Raw genomic sequence first — 24,742 nt, forward strand, 5'->3', positions numbered from 1 at the left:
TCCACACACATTTAGACACCCCAGTCTGAGCCTTCGAGAAGGATGAGCACTTCCCGCGTGACTCCTTCTTCTGTTTCCTCTTTTAGAAAGTCAAAATACAAGGAGGGGAGGGTTTCTAGCCCCCCGCTACCGTCCCCTTTAGTCGCCTTCTACAACACGTGAGGAATGCATGGGAAGTATTCTTTCTCCCCTATCCCCACGGAAAATATATATATATATATATATATATATATATATATATATATATATGTATATATATATATATATATATATATATATATATATATATATATATATATATATATATATATATATATATATATATATATATATATATATATATATATATATATATATATATATATATATATATATATATATATATATATACATATATATATATATATATATATATATATATATATATATATATATATATATATATATATATATATATATCTTTTTTTTTTTTTTTTATACTTCGTCGCTGTCTCCCGCGTTTGCGAGGTATATATATATATATATATATATATATATATATATATATATATATATATATATATATATATATATATATATATATATACTCCTCTTATTACCACACATCTCTCTTACCCTTACATTACTTACTCGATCAAACCACCTCACACCAAATATTGTCCTCAAACATCTGTTTTCCAACACATCCACCCTCCTGCGCACTAGTCTATCCATAGCCCACGCCTCGCAACCATACAACATTGTTGGAACCACTATTTCTTCAAACATACCCATTTTTCTTTCCGAGATAATGTTCTCGACCTCCACACATTCTTTAAGGCTCCCAGGATTTTCGCCCCCTCCCCCACCTTATGATTCACTTCCGCTTCCATGGTTCCATCCGCTGCCAAATCCACTCCCAGATATCTAAAACACTTCACTTCCTCCAGTTTCTCTCCATTCAAACTTACCTCCCAATTGACTTGACCCTCAACCCTACTGTACCTAATAACCTTGCTCTGATTCACATTTACTCTTAACTTTCTTCTTTCACACACTTTACCAAACTCAGTCACCAGCTTCTGCAGTTTCTCACAAGAATCAGTCACCAGCCCTGTATCATCAGCGAACAACAACTGACTCACTTCCCAAGCTCTCTCATCCCCAACAGACTTCATACTTGCCCCTCTTTCCAAAACTCTTGCATTCACCTCCCTAAAAACCCCATCCATAAACAAATTAAACAACCATGGAGACATCACACACCCCTGCTGCAAACCTACATTCACTGAGAACCAATCACTTTCCTCTCTTCCTACACGTACACATGCCTTACATCCTCGATAAAAACTTTTCACTGCTTCTAACAACTTGCCTCCCACACCATATATTCTTAATACCTTCCACAGAGCATCTCTATTAACTCTATCATATGCCTTCTCCAGATCCATAAATGCTACATACAAATCCATTTGCTTTTCTAAGTATTTTTCACATACATTCTTCAAAGCAAACACCTGATCCACACATCCTCTACCACTTCTGAAACCACACTGCTCTTCCCCAATCTGATGCTCTGTACATGCCTTCACCCTCTCAATCAATACCCTCCCATGTAATTTACCAGGAATACTCAACAAACTTATACCTCTGTAATTTGAGCACTCACTCTTATCCCCTTTGCCTTTGTACAATGGCACTATGCACGCATTCCGCCAATCCTCAGGCACTGCACCATGAGTCATACATACATTAAATAACCTTACCAACCAGTCAATAATACAGTCATCCACTTTTTTAATAAATTCCACTGCAATACCATCCAAACCTGCTGCCTTGCCGGCTTTCATCTTCCGCAAAGCTTTTACTACATCTTCTCTCTGATGTTTTCTTAATGAGTTAAGTAACATCCACCCCACTATCATATTCAAGATAGAATAGGAAAAAGAAGGCAAACTGCCCTTTCTAGATGTGTTGATAAATAAAGAATCTGATTTTTGTCCTTTAATACCCGCCGCCTTGCCGGATTTCATCTCCTGCTAGGATTTCACCACCTCTTCTCTCTTCACCAATCGACTCTCCCAGACTCTCACTTCGAGCACCCCCACCTAAACACCCTACATCCACCACTCTATCACCAAACATATTCAACGAATCCTCAGAATACTCACTCCATTTCCACCTCACTTCATCACTCCTTGTTATGACTTTCCCCCCTTGGCCCTTCCACCGATGTTTCACTTTGTTCTCTTGTCTTACACACGATATTTACCTCCGTCTAAAACATCTTTTCATTTTCACTAAATATTAATGATTATATCACACTCCAACTCTCATTTGTCTCTTTTGTCAACTCTTGTACCTCTCTCTTGAGCTCCTGCCACTTTCTCTTTTTATCTCTCGGTCATTTGCACTCCTTCCTTGCAAGTATTGTTCAAACACCACTCTTTTCCCTTTCACAAAGGGCATTACTTATTCCTAACACCACTAATATGCTTTCTAATCTGCCCACCTCTTACCTCTCCCATGCCACATGCATATCTTGCATATGTCAACCACTGCTTCCCTCACGCCATTTGCTCTCACTTTTTGCTATTCTTCACTCAATCTCTTCTGGTACTTCCTCACACAAGTGACCTTTCCAAGGACACTTACTCTCACCGCTCTCTTCTCCCCAATATTCTCTCTTCTTTTTTGAAAACCTCTACAAATCTTCACCTTCACCTCTACAAGATAGTGGTCTGACATCCCTCCAGCGGCCCCTCCCATCATATTAACATCCAAAAGTCTCTCTACACGCCTGTCAACCAATGCGTAATACCTTTGACCATCTCTGCCACTCACATACCTACACTTATGTATATTTCTCTTTTTATTCACTTTTTCTTTTATGTTCGCTTACATGGCACTGGCAACAAAGAATACTTCCCACATATTCCCTGCGTGTCGTAGAATGCGACTAGAAGGGGAAGGTGAAGGGGCTGGAAATCTTTCCCTCTCGTTTTTGATTTTCCAAAAGAAGGACTAGAGAAAGGGACCAAGTAAGGATATTCCCTCTAAGGCTCTGTTCTTGACGCTACTTCGCTAGCGGGAAATGGCGAATATATGGATGGGCCATTCTTCGCCTGTTTCCTAGCGCTACCTTCCTGACGCGGGATACAGCGATTAAGTATAATAAACAAGATAGATGAAATAAAATACTCTTGTATACAAGACATCATTACTCAAGGAAGAAACTGATAATTTTCTTTGCTTTAATCTGATTTTATTGAAAATATTTTTTCTGCATTAACAGTTATCCTTTACATGATATAAACTGGAGGAAAGTCGACCATGTTCTTGTTTGGCATTTATGCTTCCCTTTTGTTGCCATCTTCGAATCCAATTGTATACAGTGGTCGTACTGACCCCCGTTTCCAGAGCTATGGCTCGGGCTGGAATGCCATTCAACCACATCCATACAATCTGGGTTCGATACCATAATTCTTGATATCTATGTGGTCTTCCTTGATACATGGCTAACCTGAAAGTGAAGCAGATATATATATTTTCTAAAACCTTTGTCTCCAGAGTTTAGGGAGTTTTGTTTAAAATCACGCGTCTCCATATCCATAATACAAGGGCAGCACTTCTTATAGACATTAAAAGTACATATAAAGATGAAATCGTTTGTTAGTATTTATAATTCTCTCTGCAACTTTTCATGGCAATATGTATATAAGAACCACAGTCAGAAAATAATCACAGACTTTCCCCATTTTTTCTACAATTCCAAGAGAACTGTTTGATGAACAAAACCACACACACAATCACACACACGCACACACACACACACACACACACACACACACATATATATATATATATATATATATATATATATATATATATATATATATATATATATATATATATATATATTTCCGGCCCCCCGCTCCCCACTAAAAGGGAAGGGAGCGGGGGGCTGGAAATCCTCCCCTCTCATTTTTTCTTTTTTTTCCAAAGGAAGGAACAGAGAAGGGGGCCGGGTGAGGATATTCCCTCAGAGGCCCAGTCCTCTGTTCTTAACGCTACCTCGCTGAGGCGGGAAATGGCGAATAGTATGAAAGAAAAGATGCATATATATATATATATATATATATATATATATTTTTTTTTTTTTTTTTTTTTTTTTTATACTTTGTCGCTGTCTCCCGCGTTTGCGAGGTAGCGCAAGGAAACAGACGAAAGAAATGGCCCAACCCCCCCCCCCCATACACATGTACATACACACGTCCACACACGCAAAATATACATACCTACACAGCTTTCCATGGTTTACCCCAGACGCTTCACATGCCTTGCTTCAATCCACTGACAGCACGTCAACCCCTGTATATATATATATATATATATATATATATATATATATATATATATATATATATATATATATATATATATATATATATATATATTTCGAATACTTCCCGCGCATTCCCTGCGTGTCGTAGAAGGCGACTTAAAGAAGAGTGAGCGGGGAGGGTGGATGTGCTGGAAATGAGATGTTTGAGGACAATATGTGGTGTGAGGTGGTTTGATCGAGTAAGTAATGAAAGGGTGAGAGAAATGTGTGGAACTAAAAAGAGTGTGGTTGAGAGAGCAGAAGAGGGTGTTTTGAAATGGTTTGGTCACATGGAGAGAATGAGTGAGGAAAGATTGACTAAGAGGATATATGTGTCGGAGGTGGAGGGAACGAGGAGAAGAGGGAGACCAAATTGGAGGTGGAAAGATGGAGTGAAAAAGATTTTGTGTGATCGGGGCCTGAACATGCAGGAGGGTGAAAGTCGTGCAAGGAATAGAGTAAATTGGAACGATGTGGTATACCGGGGTCGACGTGCTGTCAGTGGATTGAACCAGGGCATGTGAAGCGTCTGGGGTAAACCATGGAAAGTGTGTGGGGCCTGGATGTGGAAAGGGAGTTGTGTTTTCGGTGCACTATTACATGACAGCTAGAGACTGAGTGTGAACGAATGGGGCCTTTGGTGTCTTTCCTAGCGCTACCTCGCACACTTGAGGGGGGAGGGGGTTGTTATTCCATGTATGGCGAGGTGGCGATGGGAACAAATAAAGGCAGACAATATGAATTATACACATGTGTATATATGTATATGTCTGTGTGTGTATATATATGTGTACACTGAGATGTATAGGTATGTATATTTGCGTGTGTGGACGTGTATGTATATACATGTGTATGTGGGCGGGTTGGGCCATTCTTTCGTAAGTTTCCTTGCGCTACCTAGCTAACCCGGGAGACAGCGACAAAGGAAAATAAAGAAAAAATAATATATATATATATATATACATATATATATATATATATATATATATATATATATATATATATATATATATATATATATATATATTTATATATATATATATATATATATATATATATATATATATATATATTTATATATATATATATATATATATATATATATATATATATATATTTATATATATATATATATATATATATATATATATATATATATATATATATATATTTTTTTTTTTTTTGCTTTGTCACTGTCCCCCGCGTTTGCGAGGTAGCGCAAGGAAACAGACGAAAGAAATGGCCCAACCCACCCCCATACACATGTATATACATACGTCCACACACGCAAATATACATACCTACACAGCTTTCCATGGTTTACCCCAGACGCTTCACATGCCTTGATTCAATCCACTGACAGCACGTCAACCCCGGTATACCACATCGATCCAATTCACTCTATTCCTTGCCCTCATTTCACCCTCCTGCATGTTCAGGCCCCGATCACACAAAATCTTTTTCACTCCATCTTTCCACCTCCAATTTGGTCTCCCTCTTCTCCTCGTTCCCTCCACCTCCGACACATATATCCTCTTGGTCAATCTTTCCTCACTCATTCTCTCCATGTGCCCAAACCATTTCAAAACACCCTCTTCTGCTCTCTCAACCACGCTCTTTTTATTTCCACACATCTCTCTTACCCTTACGTTACTTACTCGATCAAACCACCTCACACCACACATTGTCCTCAAACATCTCATTTCCAGCACATCCATCCTCCTGCGCACAACTCTATCCATAGTCCACGCCTCGCAACCATACAACATTGTTGGAACCACTATTCCTTCAAACATACCCATTTTTGCTTTCCGAGATAATGTTCTCGACTTCCACACATTCTTCAAGGCTCCCAGAATTTTCGCCCCCTCCCCCACCCTATGATTCACTTCCGCTTCCATGGTTCCATCCGCTGCCAGATCCACTCCCAGATATCTAAAACACTTTACTTCCTCCAGTTTTTCTCCATTCAAACTTACCTCCCAATTGACTTGACCCTCAACCCTACTGTACCTAATAACCTTGCTCTGATTCACATTCACTCTTAACTTTCTTCTTTCACACACTTTACCAGACTCAGTCACCAGCTTCTGCAGTTTCTCACATGAATCAGCCACCAGCGCTGTATCATCAGCGAACAACAACTGACTCACTTCCCAAGCTCTCTCATCCACAACAGACTTCATACTTGCCCCTCTTTCCAAAACTCTTGCATTCACCTCCCTAACAACCCCATCCATAAAAAAATTAAACAACCATGGAGACATCACACACCCCTGTCGCAAACCTACATTCACTGAGAACCAATCACTTTCCTCTCTTCCTACACGTACACATGCCTTACATCCTCGATAAAAACTTTTCACTGCTTCTAACAACTTGCCTCCCACACCATATATTCTTAATACCTTCCACAGAGCATCTCTATCAACTCTATCATATGCCTTCTCCAGATCCATAAATGCTACATACAAATCCATTTGCTTTTCTAAGTATTTCTCACATACATTCTTCAAAGGAAACACCTGATCCACACATCCTCTACCACTTCTGAAACCACACTGCTCTTCCCCAATCTGATCCTCTGTACATGCCTTCACCCTCTCAATCAATACCCTCCCATATAATTTACCAGGAATACTCAACAAACTTATACCTCTGTAATTTGAGCACTCACTCTTATCCCCTTTGCCTTTGTACAATGGCACTATGCACGCATTCCGCCAACCCTCAGGCACCTCACCATGAGTCATACATACATTAGATAACCTTACCAACCAGTCAACAATACAGTCACCCCCTTTTTTAATAAATTCCACTGCAATACCATCCAAACCTGCTGCCTTGCCGGCTTTCATCTTCCGCAAAGCTTTTACTACCTCTTCTCTGTTTACCAAATCATTTTCCCTAACCCTCTCACTTTGCACACCACCTCGACTAAAACACCCTATATATATATATATATATATATATATATATATATATATATATATATATATATATATATATATATATATATATATATATATATATATATATATATATATATATATATATATATATATATATATATATATATATATATATATATATATATATATATATATATATATACCTTCAAAGGCAAAGAATTTTATATATAGCAACACCCACAAAAATAGCATAGCACTAACGAACACTGACCAACTGTTTCGTGATATCAGCCACAGGACGATTCAAGGGTTCGGGAGAGAGCCCCAGTGAAGTATCTGGGACGGTAAGGAAGCAACTACAACACCTTCTACTCGCGATTCTGTTTATATGAGGTTCATTGACCACGCCTCGCGAGCTAGCAGGCCGGTGATTAATTCATAGTAAAACACAAGAGCCAGAGAGGCTTAACCCATGACTATTACGTTCCGGTATGATAACGATCAATTTCACAAATATCTAGAGAGAAGCAAGGTAAAAACTTAGGAATATTATTTTTCATTTTCCAAAAGAAGGAACAGATAAGGTGACCAAGCGAGGATGTTCCCTCAAAGGCTCAGTACTCTGCTCGTAACGCTATATATATATATATATATATATATATATATATATATATATATATATATATATATATATATATATATATATATATATATATATATATATATATGTATATTCATTTATTTATTTATACTTATTTACTATACTTTATCTCTGTATCCCGCATTAGCGAGGTAGCGCAAGAAATCAGACGAAAGAATGGCCCAACACACACACATACACATGTATATACATACACGTCCAAACAAGCATATATACATATATATACATCTCAACATATACACATATATACACACAGAGATACATACATATATGCACATATACATAATTCATACTGTCTGCCCTTATTCATTTCCGTCGCCACCCGCCACACATGAAATGAAAACCCCCTCCCCACGTATGTGCGCCAGGTAGCGCTAGGTAAAGACAACAAAGGCCATACTCGTTTACACTCAGTCTCTAGCTGTCATGTATAATGCACCGAAACCACATCCAGGACCCACTAAACTTTCCATGCTTTACCCCAGACGTTTCACACGCCTTGGTTCAATTCACTGACAGCATAGCGACCCCGGTATACAACATCGTTCCAATTCACTATATTCCTTGCACGCCTTTCACCCTCCTGCATGTTCAGGCCCCGATCACTCTAAATTTTTTTCACTCCTTCTTTCCACCTCCAATTGGGTCTCCCACCTCTCCTCGTCCCCTCTGCCTCTGACACATATATCCCCTTTGTCAATCTTTCCTCACTCCTTCTCTCCATGTGACCAAACCATTTAAAAACACCCTGTTCTGCTCTCTCAACCACACTCTTTTTATTACCATACACCTCTCTTACCCGTTCATTACTTACTCGATCAAACTACCTTACGCCATATATTGTTCTCAAACATCTCATTTCCAGGACATCCACCCTCGTCCACACAACTCTATCTATAGCCCACGCCTCGCAACCATATAACATTGTTGGAACCACTGTTCCCTCAAACATACCCTTTTTTGCTTTCGAACATAACGTTCTCGACTTCCACACATTTTCCAACGCTCCCAGAACTTTCGCCCTCTCTCCCACCCTATGATTCACTTCCCCTTCCATGGTTCCATCCGCTGCCAAATCCACTCCCAGCTATCTAAGACACTTAACTTCCTCCAGTTTTTCTCCTCTCAAACTTACCTCCCAATTGACTTGTCCCTCAACCCTACTGTACCTAATAATCTAGTTCTTATGAACATTTACTCTCAGCTTTCTTCTTTCACTCAAACACTTTACCAAACTCAGTCACCAGATTCTGCAGTTTCTCACAAGAATCAGCCACCAGCGATGTATCATCAGCGAACAACAACTGACTCACTCCCCAAGCTCTCTTATCCACAACAGACTGCATACTTGCCCCTCTTTCTAAATTGCTTGCATTCACCTCCCTACCAGCCCCATCCATAAACAAATTAAACAACCATGGAGACATCACACACCCCTGCCGCAAACCAACATCCACTGAGAACCAATCACTTTCCTCTCTTCCTACTCCTACACATGCCTTACATCCTCGATAAAGACTTTTCACTGCTTCTAACAACTCGCCTCCCACAGCTTATATTCTCAATACCTTCAATAGAGCATCTCTATTAACTCTATCATATGCCTTCTCCAGATCCATAAATGCTAAATACAAATCCATTTCTTATTTCTAATTATTTTTCACGTACATTCTTCAAAGTAAGGACATGATCCACACATCCTCTACCACTTCTGAAACCACATTGCTCTTTCCCAATCTGATGCTCTGTACATGCCTTCACCATCTCAATCAATACCCTCCCATATAATTTCCCAGGAATACCCATCAGACTTAAAGCTCTGTGATTTGATCACTCACTTTTATCCCTTTGCTTTTGTACAATGGCAATATGCAAGCACTCCGCCAATCCTCAGGCACCTCACCATGAGTCATACATACATCAAATAACCTTACCAACCAGTCAACAATACAGTCACCCCCTTTTTTGATAGATTTCACTGCAATACTATCCAAACCCGCTGACGCCCCCAGAACTTTCGCCCCCTCCCCCACCCTATGATTCATTTCCCCCTTTCCCCGGGTTTTCCATCCGTTTGCCAATCCACTCCCAGTATCTAAAACACTTTATTTCCTCCAGTTTTTCTCCCCCTCAAACTTACCCCCCAATTGACTTGACCCCCCAACCCTACTGTACCTAATAACCTTTCCTTTGAACTTTTAACTTTTAACTTTCTTCTTTCCCCAAACATTTTCCCAAAACTCAGTCCCCAAATTCTGCAGTTTCTCAAAAAGAAAATTCAGCCACCACGCGTATCATCAGCGAACAAAAACCCTGACTCAATTTCCCAAGCTCTTTTATCCACAACAGATTTTCATATTTTCCCCCCTTTTTTCCAAATTCTTGCATTCCCCCTCCCTAAAAACCCCATCCATAAAAAAATTAAAAAACCATGGAGACATCACAAAACCCCTGTCGCAAACCAACATTCACTGAGAACCAATCATTTTCCTCTCTTCCTACACGAACATGCCTTACATCCTCGAAAAAAACTTTTCACGCTTCTAAAATTTGCCTCCCACACCATAATTCTTAAAAACCTTCCACAAGAGCATCTCTATAAACTCTATCATATCCTTCTCCAGATCCATAAATGCTACATACAAATCCATTTGCTTTTCTAAGTATTTCTCACATACTTTCCCTTCAAAGGAAACACCTGATCCACACATCCTCTACCACTTCTGAAACCACACTGCTCTTCCCCAATCTGATCCTCTGTACATGCCTTCACCCTCTCAATCAATACCCTCCCATATAATTTACCAGGAATACTCAACAAACTTATACCTCTGTAATTTGAGCACTCACTCTTATCCCCTTTGCCTTTGTACAATGGCACTATGCACGCATTCCGCCAACCCTCAGGCACCTCACCATGAGTCATACATACATTAGATAACCTTACCAACCAGTCAACAATACAGTCACCCCCTTTTTTAATAAATTCCACTGCAATACCATCCAAACCTGCTGCCTTGCCGGCTTTCATCTTCCGCAAAGCTTTTACTACCTCTTCTCTGTTTACCAAATCATTTTCCCTAACCCTCTCACTTTGCACACCACCTCGACTAAAACACCCTATATATATATATATATATATATATATATATATATATATATATATATATATATATATATATATATATATATATATATATATATATATATATATATATATATATATATATATATATATATATATATATATATATATATATATATATATATATATATATATATATATATACCTTCAAAGGCAAAGAATTTTATATATAGCAACACCCACAAAAATAGCATAGCACTAACGAACACTGACCAACTGTTTCGTGATATCAGCCACAGGACGATTCAAGGGTTCGGGAGAGAGCCCCAGTGAAGTATCTGGGACGGTAAGGAAGCAACTACAACACCTTCTACTCGCGATTCTGTTTATATGAGGTTCATTGACCACGCCTCGCGAGCTAGCAGGCCGGTGATTAATTCATAGTAAAACACAAGAGCCAGAGAGGCTTAACCCATGACTATTACGTTCCGGTATGATAACGATCAATTTCACAAATATCTAGAGAGAAGCAAGGTAAAAACTTAGGAATATTATTTTTCATTTTCCAAAAGAAGGAACAGATAAGGTGACCAAGCGAGGATGTTCCCTCAAAGGCTCAGTACTCTGCTCGTAACGCTATATATATATATATATATATATATATATATATATATATATATATATATATATATATATATATATATATATATATATATGTATATTCATTTATTTATTTATACTTATTTACTATACTTTATCTCTGTATCCCGCATTAGCGAGGTAGCGCAAGAAATCAGACGAAAGAATGGCCCAACACACACACATACACATGTATATACATACACGTCCAAACAAGCATATATACATATATATACATCTCAACATATACACATATATACACACAGAGATACATACATATATGCACATATACATAATTCATACTGTCTGCCCTTATTCATTTCCGTCGCCACCCGCCACACATGAAATGAAAACCCCCTCCCCACGTATGTGCGCCAGGTAGCGCTAGGTAAAGACAACAAAGGCCATACTCGTTTACACTCAGTCTCTAGCTGTCATGTATAATGCACCGAAACCACATCCAGGACCCACTAAACTTTCCATGCTTTACCCCAGACGTTTCACACGCCTTGGTTCAATTCACTGACAGCATAGCGACCCCGGTATACAACATCGTTCCAATTCACTATATTCCTTGCACGCCTTTCACCCTCCTGCATGTTCAGGCCCCGATCACTCTAAATTTTTTTCACTCCTTCTTTCCACCTCCAATTGGGTCTCCCACCTCTCCTCGTCCCCTCTGCCTCTGACACATATATCCCCTTTGTCAATCTTTCCTCACTCCTTCTCTCCATGTGACCAAACCATTTAAAAACACCCTGTTCTGCTCTCTCAACCACACTCTTTTTATTACCATACACCTCTCTTACCCGTTCATTACTTACTCGATCAAACTACCTTACGCCATATATTGTTCTCAAACATCTCATTTCCAGGACATCCACCCTCGTCCACACAACTCTATCTATAGCCCACGCCTCGCAACCATATAACATTGTTGGAACCACTGTTCCCTCAAACATACCCTTTTTTGCTTTCGAACATAACGTTCTCGACTTCCACACATTTTCCAACGCTCCCAGAACTTTCGCCCTCTCTCCCACCCTATGATTCACTTCCCCTTCCATGGTTCCATCCGCTGCCAAATCCACTCCCAGCTATCTAAGACACTTAACTTCCTCCAGTTTTTCTCCTCTCAAACTTACCTCCCAATTGACTTGTCCCTCAACCCTACTGTACCTAATAATCTAGTTCTTATGAACATTTACTCTCAGCTTTCTTCTTTCACTCAAACACTTTACCAAACTCAGTCACCAGATTCTGCAGTTTCTCACAAGAATCAGCCACCAGCGATGTATCATCAGCGAACAACAACTGACTCACTCCCCAAGCTCTCTTATCCACAACAGACTGCATACTTGCCCCTCTTTCTAAATTGCTTGCATTCACCTCCCTACCAGCCCCATCCATAAACAAATTAAACAACCATGGAGACATCACACACCCCTGCCGCAAACCAACATCCACTGAGAACCAATCACTTTCCTCTCTTCCTACTCCTACACATGCCTTACATCCTCGATAAAGACTTTTCACTGCTTCTAACAACTCGCCTCCCACAGCTTATATTCTCAATACCTTCAATAGAGCATCTCTATTAACTCTATCATATGCCTTCTCCAGATCCATAAATGCTAAATACAAATCCATTTCTTATTTCTAATTATTTTTCACGTACATTCTTCAAAGTAAGGACATGATCCACACATCCTCTACCACTTCTGAAACCACATTGCTCTTTCCCAATCTGATGCTCTGTACATGCCTTCACCATCTCAATCAATACCCTCCCATATAATTTCCCAGGAATACCCATCAGACTTAAAGCTCTGTGATTTGATCACTCACTTTTATCCCTTTGCTTTTGTACAATGGCAATATGCAAGCACTCAGCCAATCCTCAGGCACCTCACCATGAGTCATACATACATCAAATAACCTTACCAACCAGTCAACAATACAGTCACCCCCTTTTTTGATAGATTTCACTGCAATACTATCCAAACCCGCTGCCTTGCCGGTTTTCATCTTCCTCAAAGCTTTTGTTACCTCTTCCTTAATCACCAAATCATTCTCCCCAACCCTCTCACTTTGCACACCACCTCGACCAAAACACCCTATATCTGCCACTCTATCATCAAACAAGTTCAACAAACCTTCACAATACTCACTCCATCTCCTCAGATCACCACTACCTGCGAACAACTCTATCCATAGCCCACGCCTAGCAACCATACAACATTTTTGGAACCACTATTCCTTCAAACATACCCATTTTTGCTTTCCGAGATAATGTTCTCGACTTCTAAACATTCTTCAAGGCTCCAAGAATTTTCGCCCCCTCCCCCACCCAATGATTCATTTCCGCTTCCATGGTTCCATCCGCTGCCAGATCCACTCCCAGATATCCAAAACACTTTACTTCCTCCAGTTTTTCTTCATTCAAACTTACCTCCCAATTGACTTGACCCTCGACCCTACTGTACCTAATAACCTTGCTCTTATTCACATTTACTCTTAACTTTCTTCTTTCACACACTTTACCAAACTCAGTCACCAACTTCTGCAGTTTCTTACATGAATCAGCCACCAGCGCTGTATAATCAGCGAACAACAACTGACTCACTTCCCAAGCTCTCTCATCCACAACAGACTGCATACTTGCACCTCTTTCCAAAACTCTTGCATTCACCTCCCGAACAACCCCATCCATAAAGAAATTAAATAAACATGGAGACATCACACACCCCTGCCGTAAACCTACATTCACTGAGAACCAATAACTTTCTTCTCTTCCTACACGTACAAATGTCTTACATCCACGATAAAAACTTTTCACTGCTTCTAACAACTTGCCTCCCACGCCATTTATTCTTAAAACCTTCCATAGAGCATCTCTATCAACTCTATCATATGCCTTCTCCAGATCCATAAATGCTACATACAAATCCATTTGCTTTTCTAAGTATTTCTCACATACATTCTTCAAAGCAAATACCTGATCCACACATCCCCTACCACTTCTGAAACCACACTGCTCTTCCCCAATCTGATGCTCTGTACATGCCTTCACCCTCTCAATCAATACCCTCTCATATGATTTACCAGGAATACTCAACAGACTTATACCTCTGTAATTTGAGAACTCACTCTTATCCCCTTTGCCTTTGTACAATGGCACTATGCAAGCATTCCGCCAATCCTCAGGCACCTCACCATGAATCACACATACATTAAATAACCTTACCAACCAGTCAACAATACAGTCACCCCCTTTTTTAATAAATTTCACTGCAATACCATCCAAACCTGCTGCCTTGCCGGCTTTCATCTTCCGTAAAGCTTTTACTACCTCTTCTCTATTTACCGAATCATTTTCCCCAACCCTCTCACTTTGCACACCACCTCGACCAAAATACCCTATATCTGCCACTCTATCATCAAACACATTCAACATACCTTCAAAATACTCACTCCATCTCCTTCTCACATCACCACTACTCGTTATCACCTCCCCATTAGCCCCCTTCACTGAAGTTCCCATTTGCTCCCTTGTCTTACGCACTTTATTTACTTTCTTCCAAAACATCTTTTTATTCTCCCTGATAATGATACTTTAATGATACTCTCTCACCCCAATTCTCATTTGCCCTCTTTTTCACCTCTTGAACCTTTCTCTTGACCTCCTGCCTCTTTCTTTTATACCTCTCCCACTCATTTGCATTTTTTCCCTGCAAAAATCGTCCAAATGCCTCTCTCTTCTCTTTCACTAATAATCTCACTTTTTCATCCCACCACTCACTACCTTTTCTAATCAACCCACCTCCCACGCTTCTCATGCCACAAGCATCTTTTGCACAAGCCATCACTGCTTCCCTAAATACATCCCAGTCCTCCCCCACTCCCCTTACCTCCTTTCTTCTCACCTTTTTCCATTCTGTACTCAGTCTCTCCTGGTACTTCCTCACACAAGTCTCCTTCCCAAGCTCACTTACTCTCACCACTCTTTTCACCCCAACATTCTCTCTTCTTTTCTGAAAACCCCCACAAATCTTCACCTTCACCTCCACAAGATAATGATCAGACATCCCTCCAGCTGCACCTCTCAGCACATTGACATCCAAAAGTCTCTCTTTCGTGCGTCTATCAATTAACACGTAATCCAATAACGCTCTCTGGCCATCTCTCCTACTTACATACGTATACTTATGTATATCTCTCTTTTTAAACCAGGTATTCCCAATCACCAATCCTTTTTCTGCACATAAATTTACAAGCTCTTCACCATTTCCTATTTACAACACTGAACACTCCATGTATACCAATTATTCACTCAACTGCCACATTACTCACCTTTCCATTCAAATCACCCTTCACTATAACCCGGTCTTGTGCATCAAAACCACTAACACACTCATTCAGCTGCTCCCAAAACACTTGCCTCTCATGATCTTTTTTCTCATGCCCAGGTGCATTATTCACCAATAATCACCTATCTCTCTCAACCAACTTTCAGTTTTACCCATATCAATCTAGAATTTACCTTCTTACATTCTACCACATACTCCCACAACTCCTGATTCAAGAGTAGTGCTACTCCTTCCCTTGCTCTTGTCCTCTCACCAACCCCTGACTTTACTCCCAAGACATTGCCAAACCACTCTTCCCCTTTACCCCTGAGCTTCGTTTCGCTCAGAGCCAAAACATCCAGGTTCCTTTCCTCAAATATACTACCTATCTCTCCTTTTTTCTCATCTTGGTTACATCCACACATATTTAGACACCCCAATCTGAGCCTTTGAGTGGGATTAGCACTCCCCGCGTGACTCCTTCTTCTCTTTCCACTTTTAAAAAGTTAAAATACAAGGAGGGAAGAGTAAGTTTATCAAAGATTTAGAAACTTAGGATTAATGAAATGATTAGCGATTATTGCGACCACATTTATTCTTCACGGACAAAATATATTACATACTGATTTCTAAATCTCCAAATGTTTGTCTTACGTTACAAGATTTTACTCTTGGATCAGAATTTCTGGATATCACTTGACCCAGTATCCCTTTCGTTTACCCTTAGATACTAACATTTGTTGCTTATCTAAAATTCTGCACCTCCCTCGTAACGTTCAAGTTACAGTACATATGTTTGTCTACACAGGATGGATGTACATATCTAAATATAAAGTACATACCAAGCAGGTTTTGTTGATTTTCAAATTTACTGCTTTGCTTGTATTTACGACTACGCCAATACTTTTACTACTCCGCTTGCAAAATGTATGTTGAACCGAAAACGCTGATGGCCACAGTTGCTTTTTGTTTGTCAGTGAAACATATAACTACATACGTTGAGCCGTAATACACTCTTTCCTCTTTTGATATCTATGGGAAGAGTGGACGTTACCGTATAGAACTTGTGGAGTTAATTCACTTGAAATATTAATCAAGTGACACGTTTTTCTACATAACTTCATTCTGCTCGAAAAACGGCGTTCAAAATACAGTAATTGCTCTGTATACCTTCTGCTTGCATGTAGACTGAGGGGTAGAATAGATATGTTGGCTCACACACCTGGCCATAAGTAAATGGAGTAAAAGCACAAATATAGTTGTGTTTAGGCTGTACCTGCATATCTAACAGTGATCACATTGTACTTGTTCGATAATATCATGCCTACCTGTAGCACAAAGGAGAGACTATTTACAAAGGTTTCCTCGAACACAGCTGGCTATCTATAATGTCAAGGTAAGATGTAAACATTTCACGTTGATCTTGGTGTATATAGTCTAGACATGACTTGATGGGTAAACTGTATATGGCCGACAATGCAACTGGTTGCTTCTAGAGGTAAGGGTACATAAAGACGAGACTCCATAGAAGTTTATGCAGGAAACATCTGATAACTTACCATCAGATGGGGCTAATACATACAACATAGAAGGTCAAAACCAAGGGAAGATTAATCTGATGCTTTGAGGGATTGGCGTAACGAAATTAACATCTACCCAACCTATTGATGTGGCTGGTTTAGAGCGATTATACTTGTAACTGGTTTGGCCTTAGGGGAATTAAAGTGGAATTCACTCCACACCACTTACACATCTTGCAAAAAGAAGCACTTGTGTTTCCGGTTGGGACGTGCACGTTATGGAATCACAGGGAAATGAAGAGGAAATTCCTAAAACTTGAGAATGCGCGCAACAAATATTTCAAGACACAGAAGGAGTACACCGAGAGTGTGTCCGGCAACGATCACCACAAACATACCCTGTAAAAGAAAAAGATGATATACGCAAGTCCCAGGGAATAATTGAAAAGCATTATGTTTTGAATTGATGCTAAAATATATATAGTTTTCTCTGAAGCGAATGGAGATTCTCAGCACAGCTGCATATGAGCCTTACCCAGGAGTTGGACAGAGCGAGGGAAGTGCTGACTGTGATCTTGGTTGGAAGGTGATGACAAGAAGTCGAATTTGGGACACCTTGCTTCAGCCACTGGTCGTAGAGTCCAACCTCCATTATATCAACAATGCTAAAGATTATAATTCTTTATGTTAAGACCTAACTAAATGAAAGTATTTATGTACATCTAAGGTACTTACATATTAAAGTATGCTTATCAGTCAATTTGTGTTGCTTGTCTGTGTACATTAACGGAAACGCTTCCGTGAGGTAACAATTAAAGAAAACGGTACAACACTACTGCAAAACTCACTCGATAAAAAAAGAATAGTAATCTCACACACACACAAACACGCACACACACACACACACACACACACACACACACACACACACACACACACACACACACACACACACACACATACACAAGCAATGAAAAGTTGGAAAGTTATATATATATATATATATATATATATATATATATATATATATATATATATATATATATATATATATATATATATATATATATATGTATATATATACATGTAACTTTCCAAAAGGGGAAACAGAAGAAGGAGTCACGCGGGGAGTCCTCATCCTCCTCGAAGGATCAGATTAATGTGTCTAATTGTGTGTGGATGTAACCAAGATGAATACAAAGGAGAGATAGGTAGTATGTTTAAGTAAATGAACCTGGATGTTCTGGCTCTGTGTAAAATGATGCTCAAGGGAAAATGGGAAGAGCGGTTTGGGAATGTGTTGGGAGTAAAATCAGGGGTTGGCAAGTGGACGGGAGCAAGGGAAGGAGTAGCACTACTCCTGAAACAGGAGTGGTGGGAGTATGTGATAGAATGTCAGAAAGTACACTCTAAACTGGTATCGGTAAAACTTAAAGAAGAAAGATCATGAGAGGCAAGTGTTTTTGGAGCAGCTGAGTGAATGTGTTAGTAGTTTGCATGCACGATTCCGGGTTATAGTGATGGGAGATTTGAATGCAAAGCAGAGTAAAGTGGCAATTGAGGGAATAATTGGTGCACATGTGGTGTTCAGTCTTGTAAGTGGAAATGGTGAAGAGCTTCTAACTTGTGCGCTGAAAAAGGACTGGTGATTGGCAATACCTGGTTTAAAAAGAAAGATATATATAAGTATTCGTAAGTAAGTAGGAGAGATGGCCAAAGATAGTTATTAGATTTCGTATTAGATGATTAGTTCTGAAATTGATACTTTTGGGTGTTAATGCTCTAAGAGGTGCAACTGGAGGGATGTGTGATCATTATCTTGTGAAGGCGAAGATCAAGATTTGTAGAAGTTTTCAAAAAACAAGACAATGTTTCAGTGAAAAGAGTGATGAGAGTATGTTAGCTGGGAAGGAGACTTGTGTGAGGATGTACCAGGAGAAACTGAGTGAAAAATGGAAATAAGTGACAGCAAAGGACGTAAGGACAGTGGGGGAGGAATGGGATGTGTTTAGGGAAGCAGCAATGGTTTGTGCAAAAGATGCTTATGGCATGAGAAGGGAGGGAGGTGGGCAGATTAGAAAGGGTAGTGAGTGGTGGGGTGAAAAGTAAGGTTACTAGTGAAAGAGAAGACAGAGTAATATGGACGATTTTTGCAAGGGAAATAATGCAAATAACTGGGAGATATATAAAAGAAAGAGGCAAGAGGTCAAGAGAAAGCTACAAGAGGTGAAATAGAGAGCAAATGAGAGTTGGGAGGAGAGAGTATCATTAAATTCTGGGGAGAATAAAAGGATGTTTTGGAAGAAGGTAAATAAAGTGCGTAAGACAAGGGAACAAATGGGAACATCAGTGAAGGGGGCGTATGGGGAGGTGATAACAAGTAGCGGTGATATAAGAAAGAGATGGATTGAGTATTTTAAAGGTTTGTTAAATGTGTTTGATGATAGAGTGGCAGAATTAGGGTGCTTTAGTCGAGGTGGTGTGCAAAGTGAGAGGGTTAGGGAGAATGACTTGGTAAAGAGAGAAAAGGTAGTAAAAGCTTTACCGAAGATGAAAACCTCAAAGGCGTCGGCTTTTGGTGGTATTGCAGTGGAATTTATTAAAAATGGAGGTGAGTGTGTTGTTGACTGGTTGGTAAGGTAATTTATGACTCTTGGTGAGGTGCCTGCGGATTGGCGGAATGCTTGCATAGTGCTATTATACAAAGGCAAAAGGGACAAAGGTGAGAGCTCAAATTACAGAGATATAAGTTTGCTGAGTGTCCCTGGGAAATCATATGGGAGGGTATTGATTGAGAGGGTGAAGGCATGTACGGAGCATCAGACTGGGGAAGATCAGTGTAGTTTCAAAAGTGGTAGAGGATGTGTGGATCAGGTGTTTGCTTTGAAGAATGTATGTGAGAAATACTTAGAAAAGGAAATGGATTTGTATGTAGCATTTATGGATCTGGAGAAGGCATATGATAGAGTTGATAGAGATGATCTGTGGAAGCTATTATCAATATATGGTGTGGGAGCTAAGTTGTTAGAAGCAGTGAAAAGTTTTATCATGGATATAAGTCATGTGTACGAGTAGGAAGAGAGGAAAATTATTGGTTCTCAGATAATGTCAGTTTGCGGCAGGCGAGCGTGATGTTTCCATGGTTGTTTAATCTTTTTATGGATGGGGCTGTTAGGGAGGTGAATGACAGAGTTTTGGAAAGAGGGGCAAGTATGTAATCTTGTGTGGATGAGGGAGCTTCGGAATTGAGTCAGTTGTTGTTCGATGATGATATAGCGTTGGTAGCTGATTCGGATGAGAAACTGCAGAAGCTGGTGACTGAATTTAGTAAAGTGTGTGAAAGAAGAAAGCTGATAGTAAATGTGAATAAGAGAAGGGTTATTAGGTACAGTAGGGTTCAGGGACAAGTCAACATGGAGGTAATTTTGAATGCAGAAAAACCGGAGGAAGTGAAGTGTTTTAGATATCTGGGAGTGGGTCTGGCAGCGGATGGAACCATGGAAGCGGAAGTGAGTCATAGGGTGGGGGAGGGGGCGAAAATTCTGGGAGTGTTGAAAAATATGTGGAAGTCGAGACCGTTATCATGGAAAGCAAAAATGGGTATGTTTGGATGAATAGTGGTTACGACAATGTTATATGGTTGTGAGGCGTGGGTTATAGAGTTGTACGGGGGACGGTAAATGTGCTGGAAATGATATATTTGAGGATGTTATGTGGCGTGAGATAGTTGATTGAGTAAGAGAGATGTGTGTTAATAAAAAGAGTGTGGTTGAGAGAGCCGAAGAGTGTTTTGAAATTTTCTGGTGACATAGAGAGAATGAGTGAGGAAAGATTGACAAAGAGGATATATGTGTCAGAGGTGGAGAGAAAGAGGAGACGTGGGAGACCAAATTGGAGGTGGAAAGATGGATTTTTAGTGATCGGGGCCTGAACATGCAGGAGAGTGAAAAGTGTGCAAGGAATAGAGTGAATTGGAACGATATGGTATAGAAGGGTCGACGTGCTGTCAATGGATTAAACCAGGGCATGTGAAGCGTCTGGGGTAAGCCATGGAAAGTTTTGTGGGGTCTAAATGTGAAAAGGGAGCTGTGGTTTCGGTGAATTATACATGACAGCTAGAGACTGAGTGTGAAGGAATGTGGCCTTTATTGTCTTTTCCTAGTGCTACATTGCGCACATGAGGGGGAAGGGGGTTGTCATTTCATGTGTGGAGAGGTGGCGGCGGGAAGAAATAAGGCAGATAGTATGAATTAAGTACACGTGTATAAATGCATATGTCTGTGTGTGTATACATATGTATACGCTAAGATGTTTAGGTATGTATACATTCGTATACATATATATATATATATATATATATATATATATATATATATATATATATATATATATATATATATATATATATATACATATATATATAGAAAAGCAAATGGATTTGTATGTAGCATTTATGGATCTGGAGAAGGCATATGATAGAGTTGATAGAGATGCTCTGTCGAAGGTATTAAGAATATATGGTGTAGGAGGCAAGTTGTTAGAAGCAGTGAAAAGTTTTTATCGAGGATGTAAGGCAAGTGTACGTGTAGGAAGAGAGGAAAGTGATTGGTTCTCAGTGAATGTAGGTTTGCGGCAGGGGTGTGTGATGTTTCCATGGTTGTTTAATTTGTTTATGGATGGGGTTGTTAGGGAGGTGAATGCAAGAGTTTTGGAAAGAGGGGCAAGTATGAAGTCTGTTGTGGATGAGAGAGCTTGGGAAGTGAGTCAGTTGTTGTTCGCTGATGATACAGTGCTGGTGGCTGATTCATGTGAGAAACTGCAGAAGCTGGTGACTGAGTTTGGTAAAGTGTGTGAAAGAAGAAAGTTAAGAGTAAATGTGAATAAGAGCAAGGTTATTAGGTACAGTAGGGTTGAGGGTCAAGTCAACTGGGAGGTAAGTTTGAATGGAGAAAAACTGGAGGAAGTAAAGTGTTTTAGATATCTGGGAGTGGATCTGGCAGCGGATGGAACCATGGAAGCGGAAGTTAATCATAAGGTGGGGGAGGGGGCGAAAATCCTGGGAGCCTTGAAGAATGTTTGGAAGTCGAGAACATTATCTCGGAAAGCAAAAATGGGTATGTTTGAAGGAATAGTGGTTCCAACAATGTTGTATGGTTGCGAGGCGTGGGCTATGGATAGAGTTGTGCGCAGGAGGGTGGATGTGCTGGAGATGAGATGTTTGAGGACAATGTGTGGTGTGAGGTGGTTTGATCGAGTAAGTAATGTAAGGGTAAGAGAGATGTGTGGAAATAAAAAGAGCGTGGTTGAGAGAGCAGAAGAGGGTGTTTTGAAATGGTTTGGGCACATAGAGAGAATGAGTGAGGAAAGACTGACCAAGAGGATATATGTGTCGGAGGTGGAGGGAACGAGGAGAAGTGGGAGACCAAATTATAGGTGGAAAGATGGAGTGAAAAAGATTTTGAGTGATCGGGGCCTGAACATGCAGGAGGGTAAAAGGCGGGCAAGGAATAAAGTGAATTGGATTGATGTGGTGTACCGGGGTTGACGTGCTGTCAGTGGATTGAATCAGGGCATGTGAAGCGTCTGGAAAGTTGTGTGGGGCCTGGATGTGGAAAGGGAGCTGTGGTTTCGGGCATTATTGCATGACAGCTAGAGACTGAGTGTGAACGAATGGGCCCAATTGTGGTCTTTTCCTAGCGCTACCTCGCACACATGAGGGGGGAGGGGGATGGTATTCCATGTGTGGCGAGGTGGCGATGGGAATGAATAAAGGCAGACAGTGTGAATTGTGTGCATGGGTATATATGTATATGTCTGTGTGTGTATATATATGTGTACATTGAGATGTATAGGTATGTATATTTGCGTGTGTGGACGTGTATGTATATACATGTGTATGGGGGTGGGTTTGGCCATTTCTTTCGTCTGTATCCTTGCGCTACCTCGAAAACGCGGGAGACAGCGACAAAGCAAAATAAAACAATATATATATATATATATATATATATATATATATATATATATATATATATATATATATATATATATATATATATATATATATATATATATATATTGATTATTGGTTATTGGTTCTTATGCATGGTCATGTGAAGAAAGATCACAAGATGCAAGTGTTTTGGGAGTAGCTGAGTGAGTGTGTCAGCAGCTTTGGTGCACTGATCCAGATATTAGTGATGGGTGATTTGAATGCGAAGATGAGTAATGTAGTTGAGGGTATAATTGCTGTACACGGGGTATTCATTGATATGAATGGAAATGGTGAAAAGCTTGTGTATTTGTATGCTTAAAAAAGACTGGTGATTGGAAGTACATGGTCTAAAGAGAGAGATATACATAAGTATACGTATGTGAGTAGGAGAGATGGTCAAAGTGCATTATTTGATTACGTGCTAATTGGTAGGCGAGTGAAACAGAAACTTTTGGATGTCAATAGGCTGAAAGGGGCAGCTGATGGGATGTCTGGTCCCTTTTTGTGGCGGCGAAGGTGAAGATTTGTAGATGTTTTCAAAAAGATAATAGAAATAAGATGGTGAGAAGAGAGTGGTGAGAGTAAGTGATCTTGGAAAGGATATTTATTTGAGGAAGTATCTGGAGAGAATGAATGGCAAAAGGTGAGAGGAAATGACGCGAGGGGAGTGTGTATGGAATGGAATGTATCTAGGGTATCAGTGATGGTATACGCAAGAGATGCATGTAGCATGAGAAAGGTAGGGGGTGGTTAGATCAGAAAAGTACTGAGTGGTGGGGTGAAGAAGTGGAGTTGTTATTGAAAGAGAAAAGGTGTGTGTGTGTGTGTGTGTGTGTGTGTGTGTGTGTGTGTGTGTGTGTGTGTGTGTGTGTGTGTGTGTGTGTGTGTGTGTGCGTGTGTGTGTGTGTGTGTGTGCGTGTGTGTGTGTGTGTGTGTGTGTGTGTGTGTGTGTGTGTGTGTGTGTGTGTGTGTGTGTGTGAGTATACCTCTTCACCATTTCCGCTTTCGCAAGTTAGTGGACGAAGAAATGGCCTATTTCGCTCACATCCATTTTCCAACTGTCATGTGTTATACAGTGAAAACAGGGCCCCTTTCTAGTCATGTTCCACAGACCTTTTTATGTTATCTCCAGTCTTTTTCATGTGCCTTGATTCAGTCCTCTGGAAACACGTCACCCTTTATGTACCACATCATTTCAATTTACTCTATCCCATGCACATC

General features: G+C 39.9%; 2 protein-coding genes across 2 annotated transcripts in view; one reads left to right on the top strand and one right to left on the bottom strand.

The window, feature by feature from the left end:
• The window catches only part of LOC139758274 (probable glutamate receptor), a 355,157-nt gene that overhangs the window by 72,720 nt on the left and 257,695 nt on the right, over nt 1-24,742 (top strand). The gene's annotated exons all lie outside the window — the stretch shown is intronic.
• The window catches only part of LOC139758244 (probable glutamate receptor), a 30,436-nt gene continuing 22,278 nt past the window's right edge, over nt 16,585-24,742 (bottom strand). The window contains exons 10-11 of the mRNA XM_071679455.1: nt 18,065-18,194; nt 16,585-17,928 (exon numbers count right to left, since the gene is read on the bottom strand). Of these exons, the coding sequence (XP_071535556.1) occupies nt 17,839-17,928; nt 18,065-18,194 (220 nt within the window). The 3' untranslated portion in view covers nt 16,585-17,838. The remainder of the gene's footprint in view (nt 17,929-18,064; nt 18,195-24,742) is intronic.

The sequence above is a fragment of the Panulirus ornatus genome, chromosome 30, assembly GCF_036320965.1.
Source record: "Panulirus ornatus isolate Po-2019 chromosome 30, ASM3632096v1, whole genome shotgun sequence".
Lineage (NCBI taxonomy): Eukaryota > Metazoa > Arthropoda > Malacostraca > Decapoda > Palinuridae > Panulirus > Panulirus ornatus.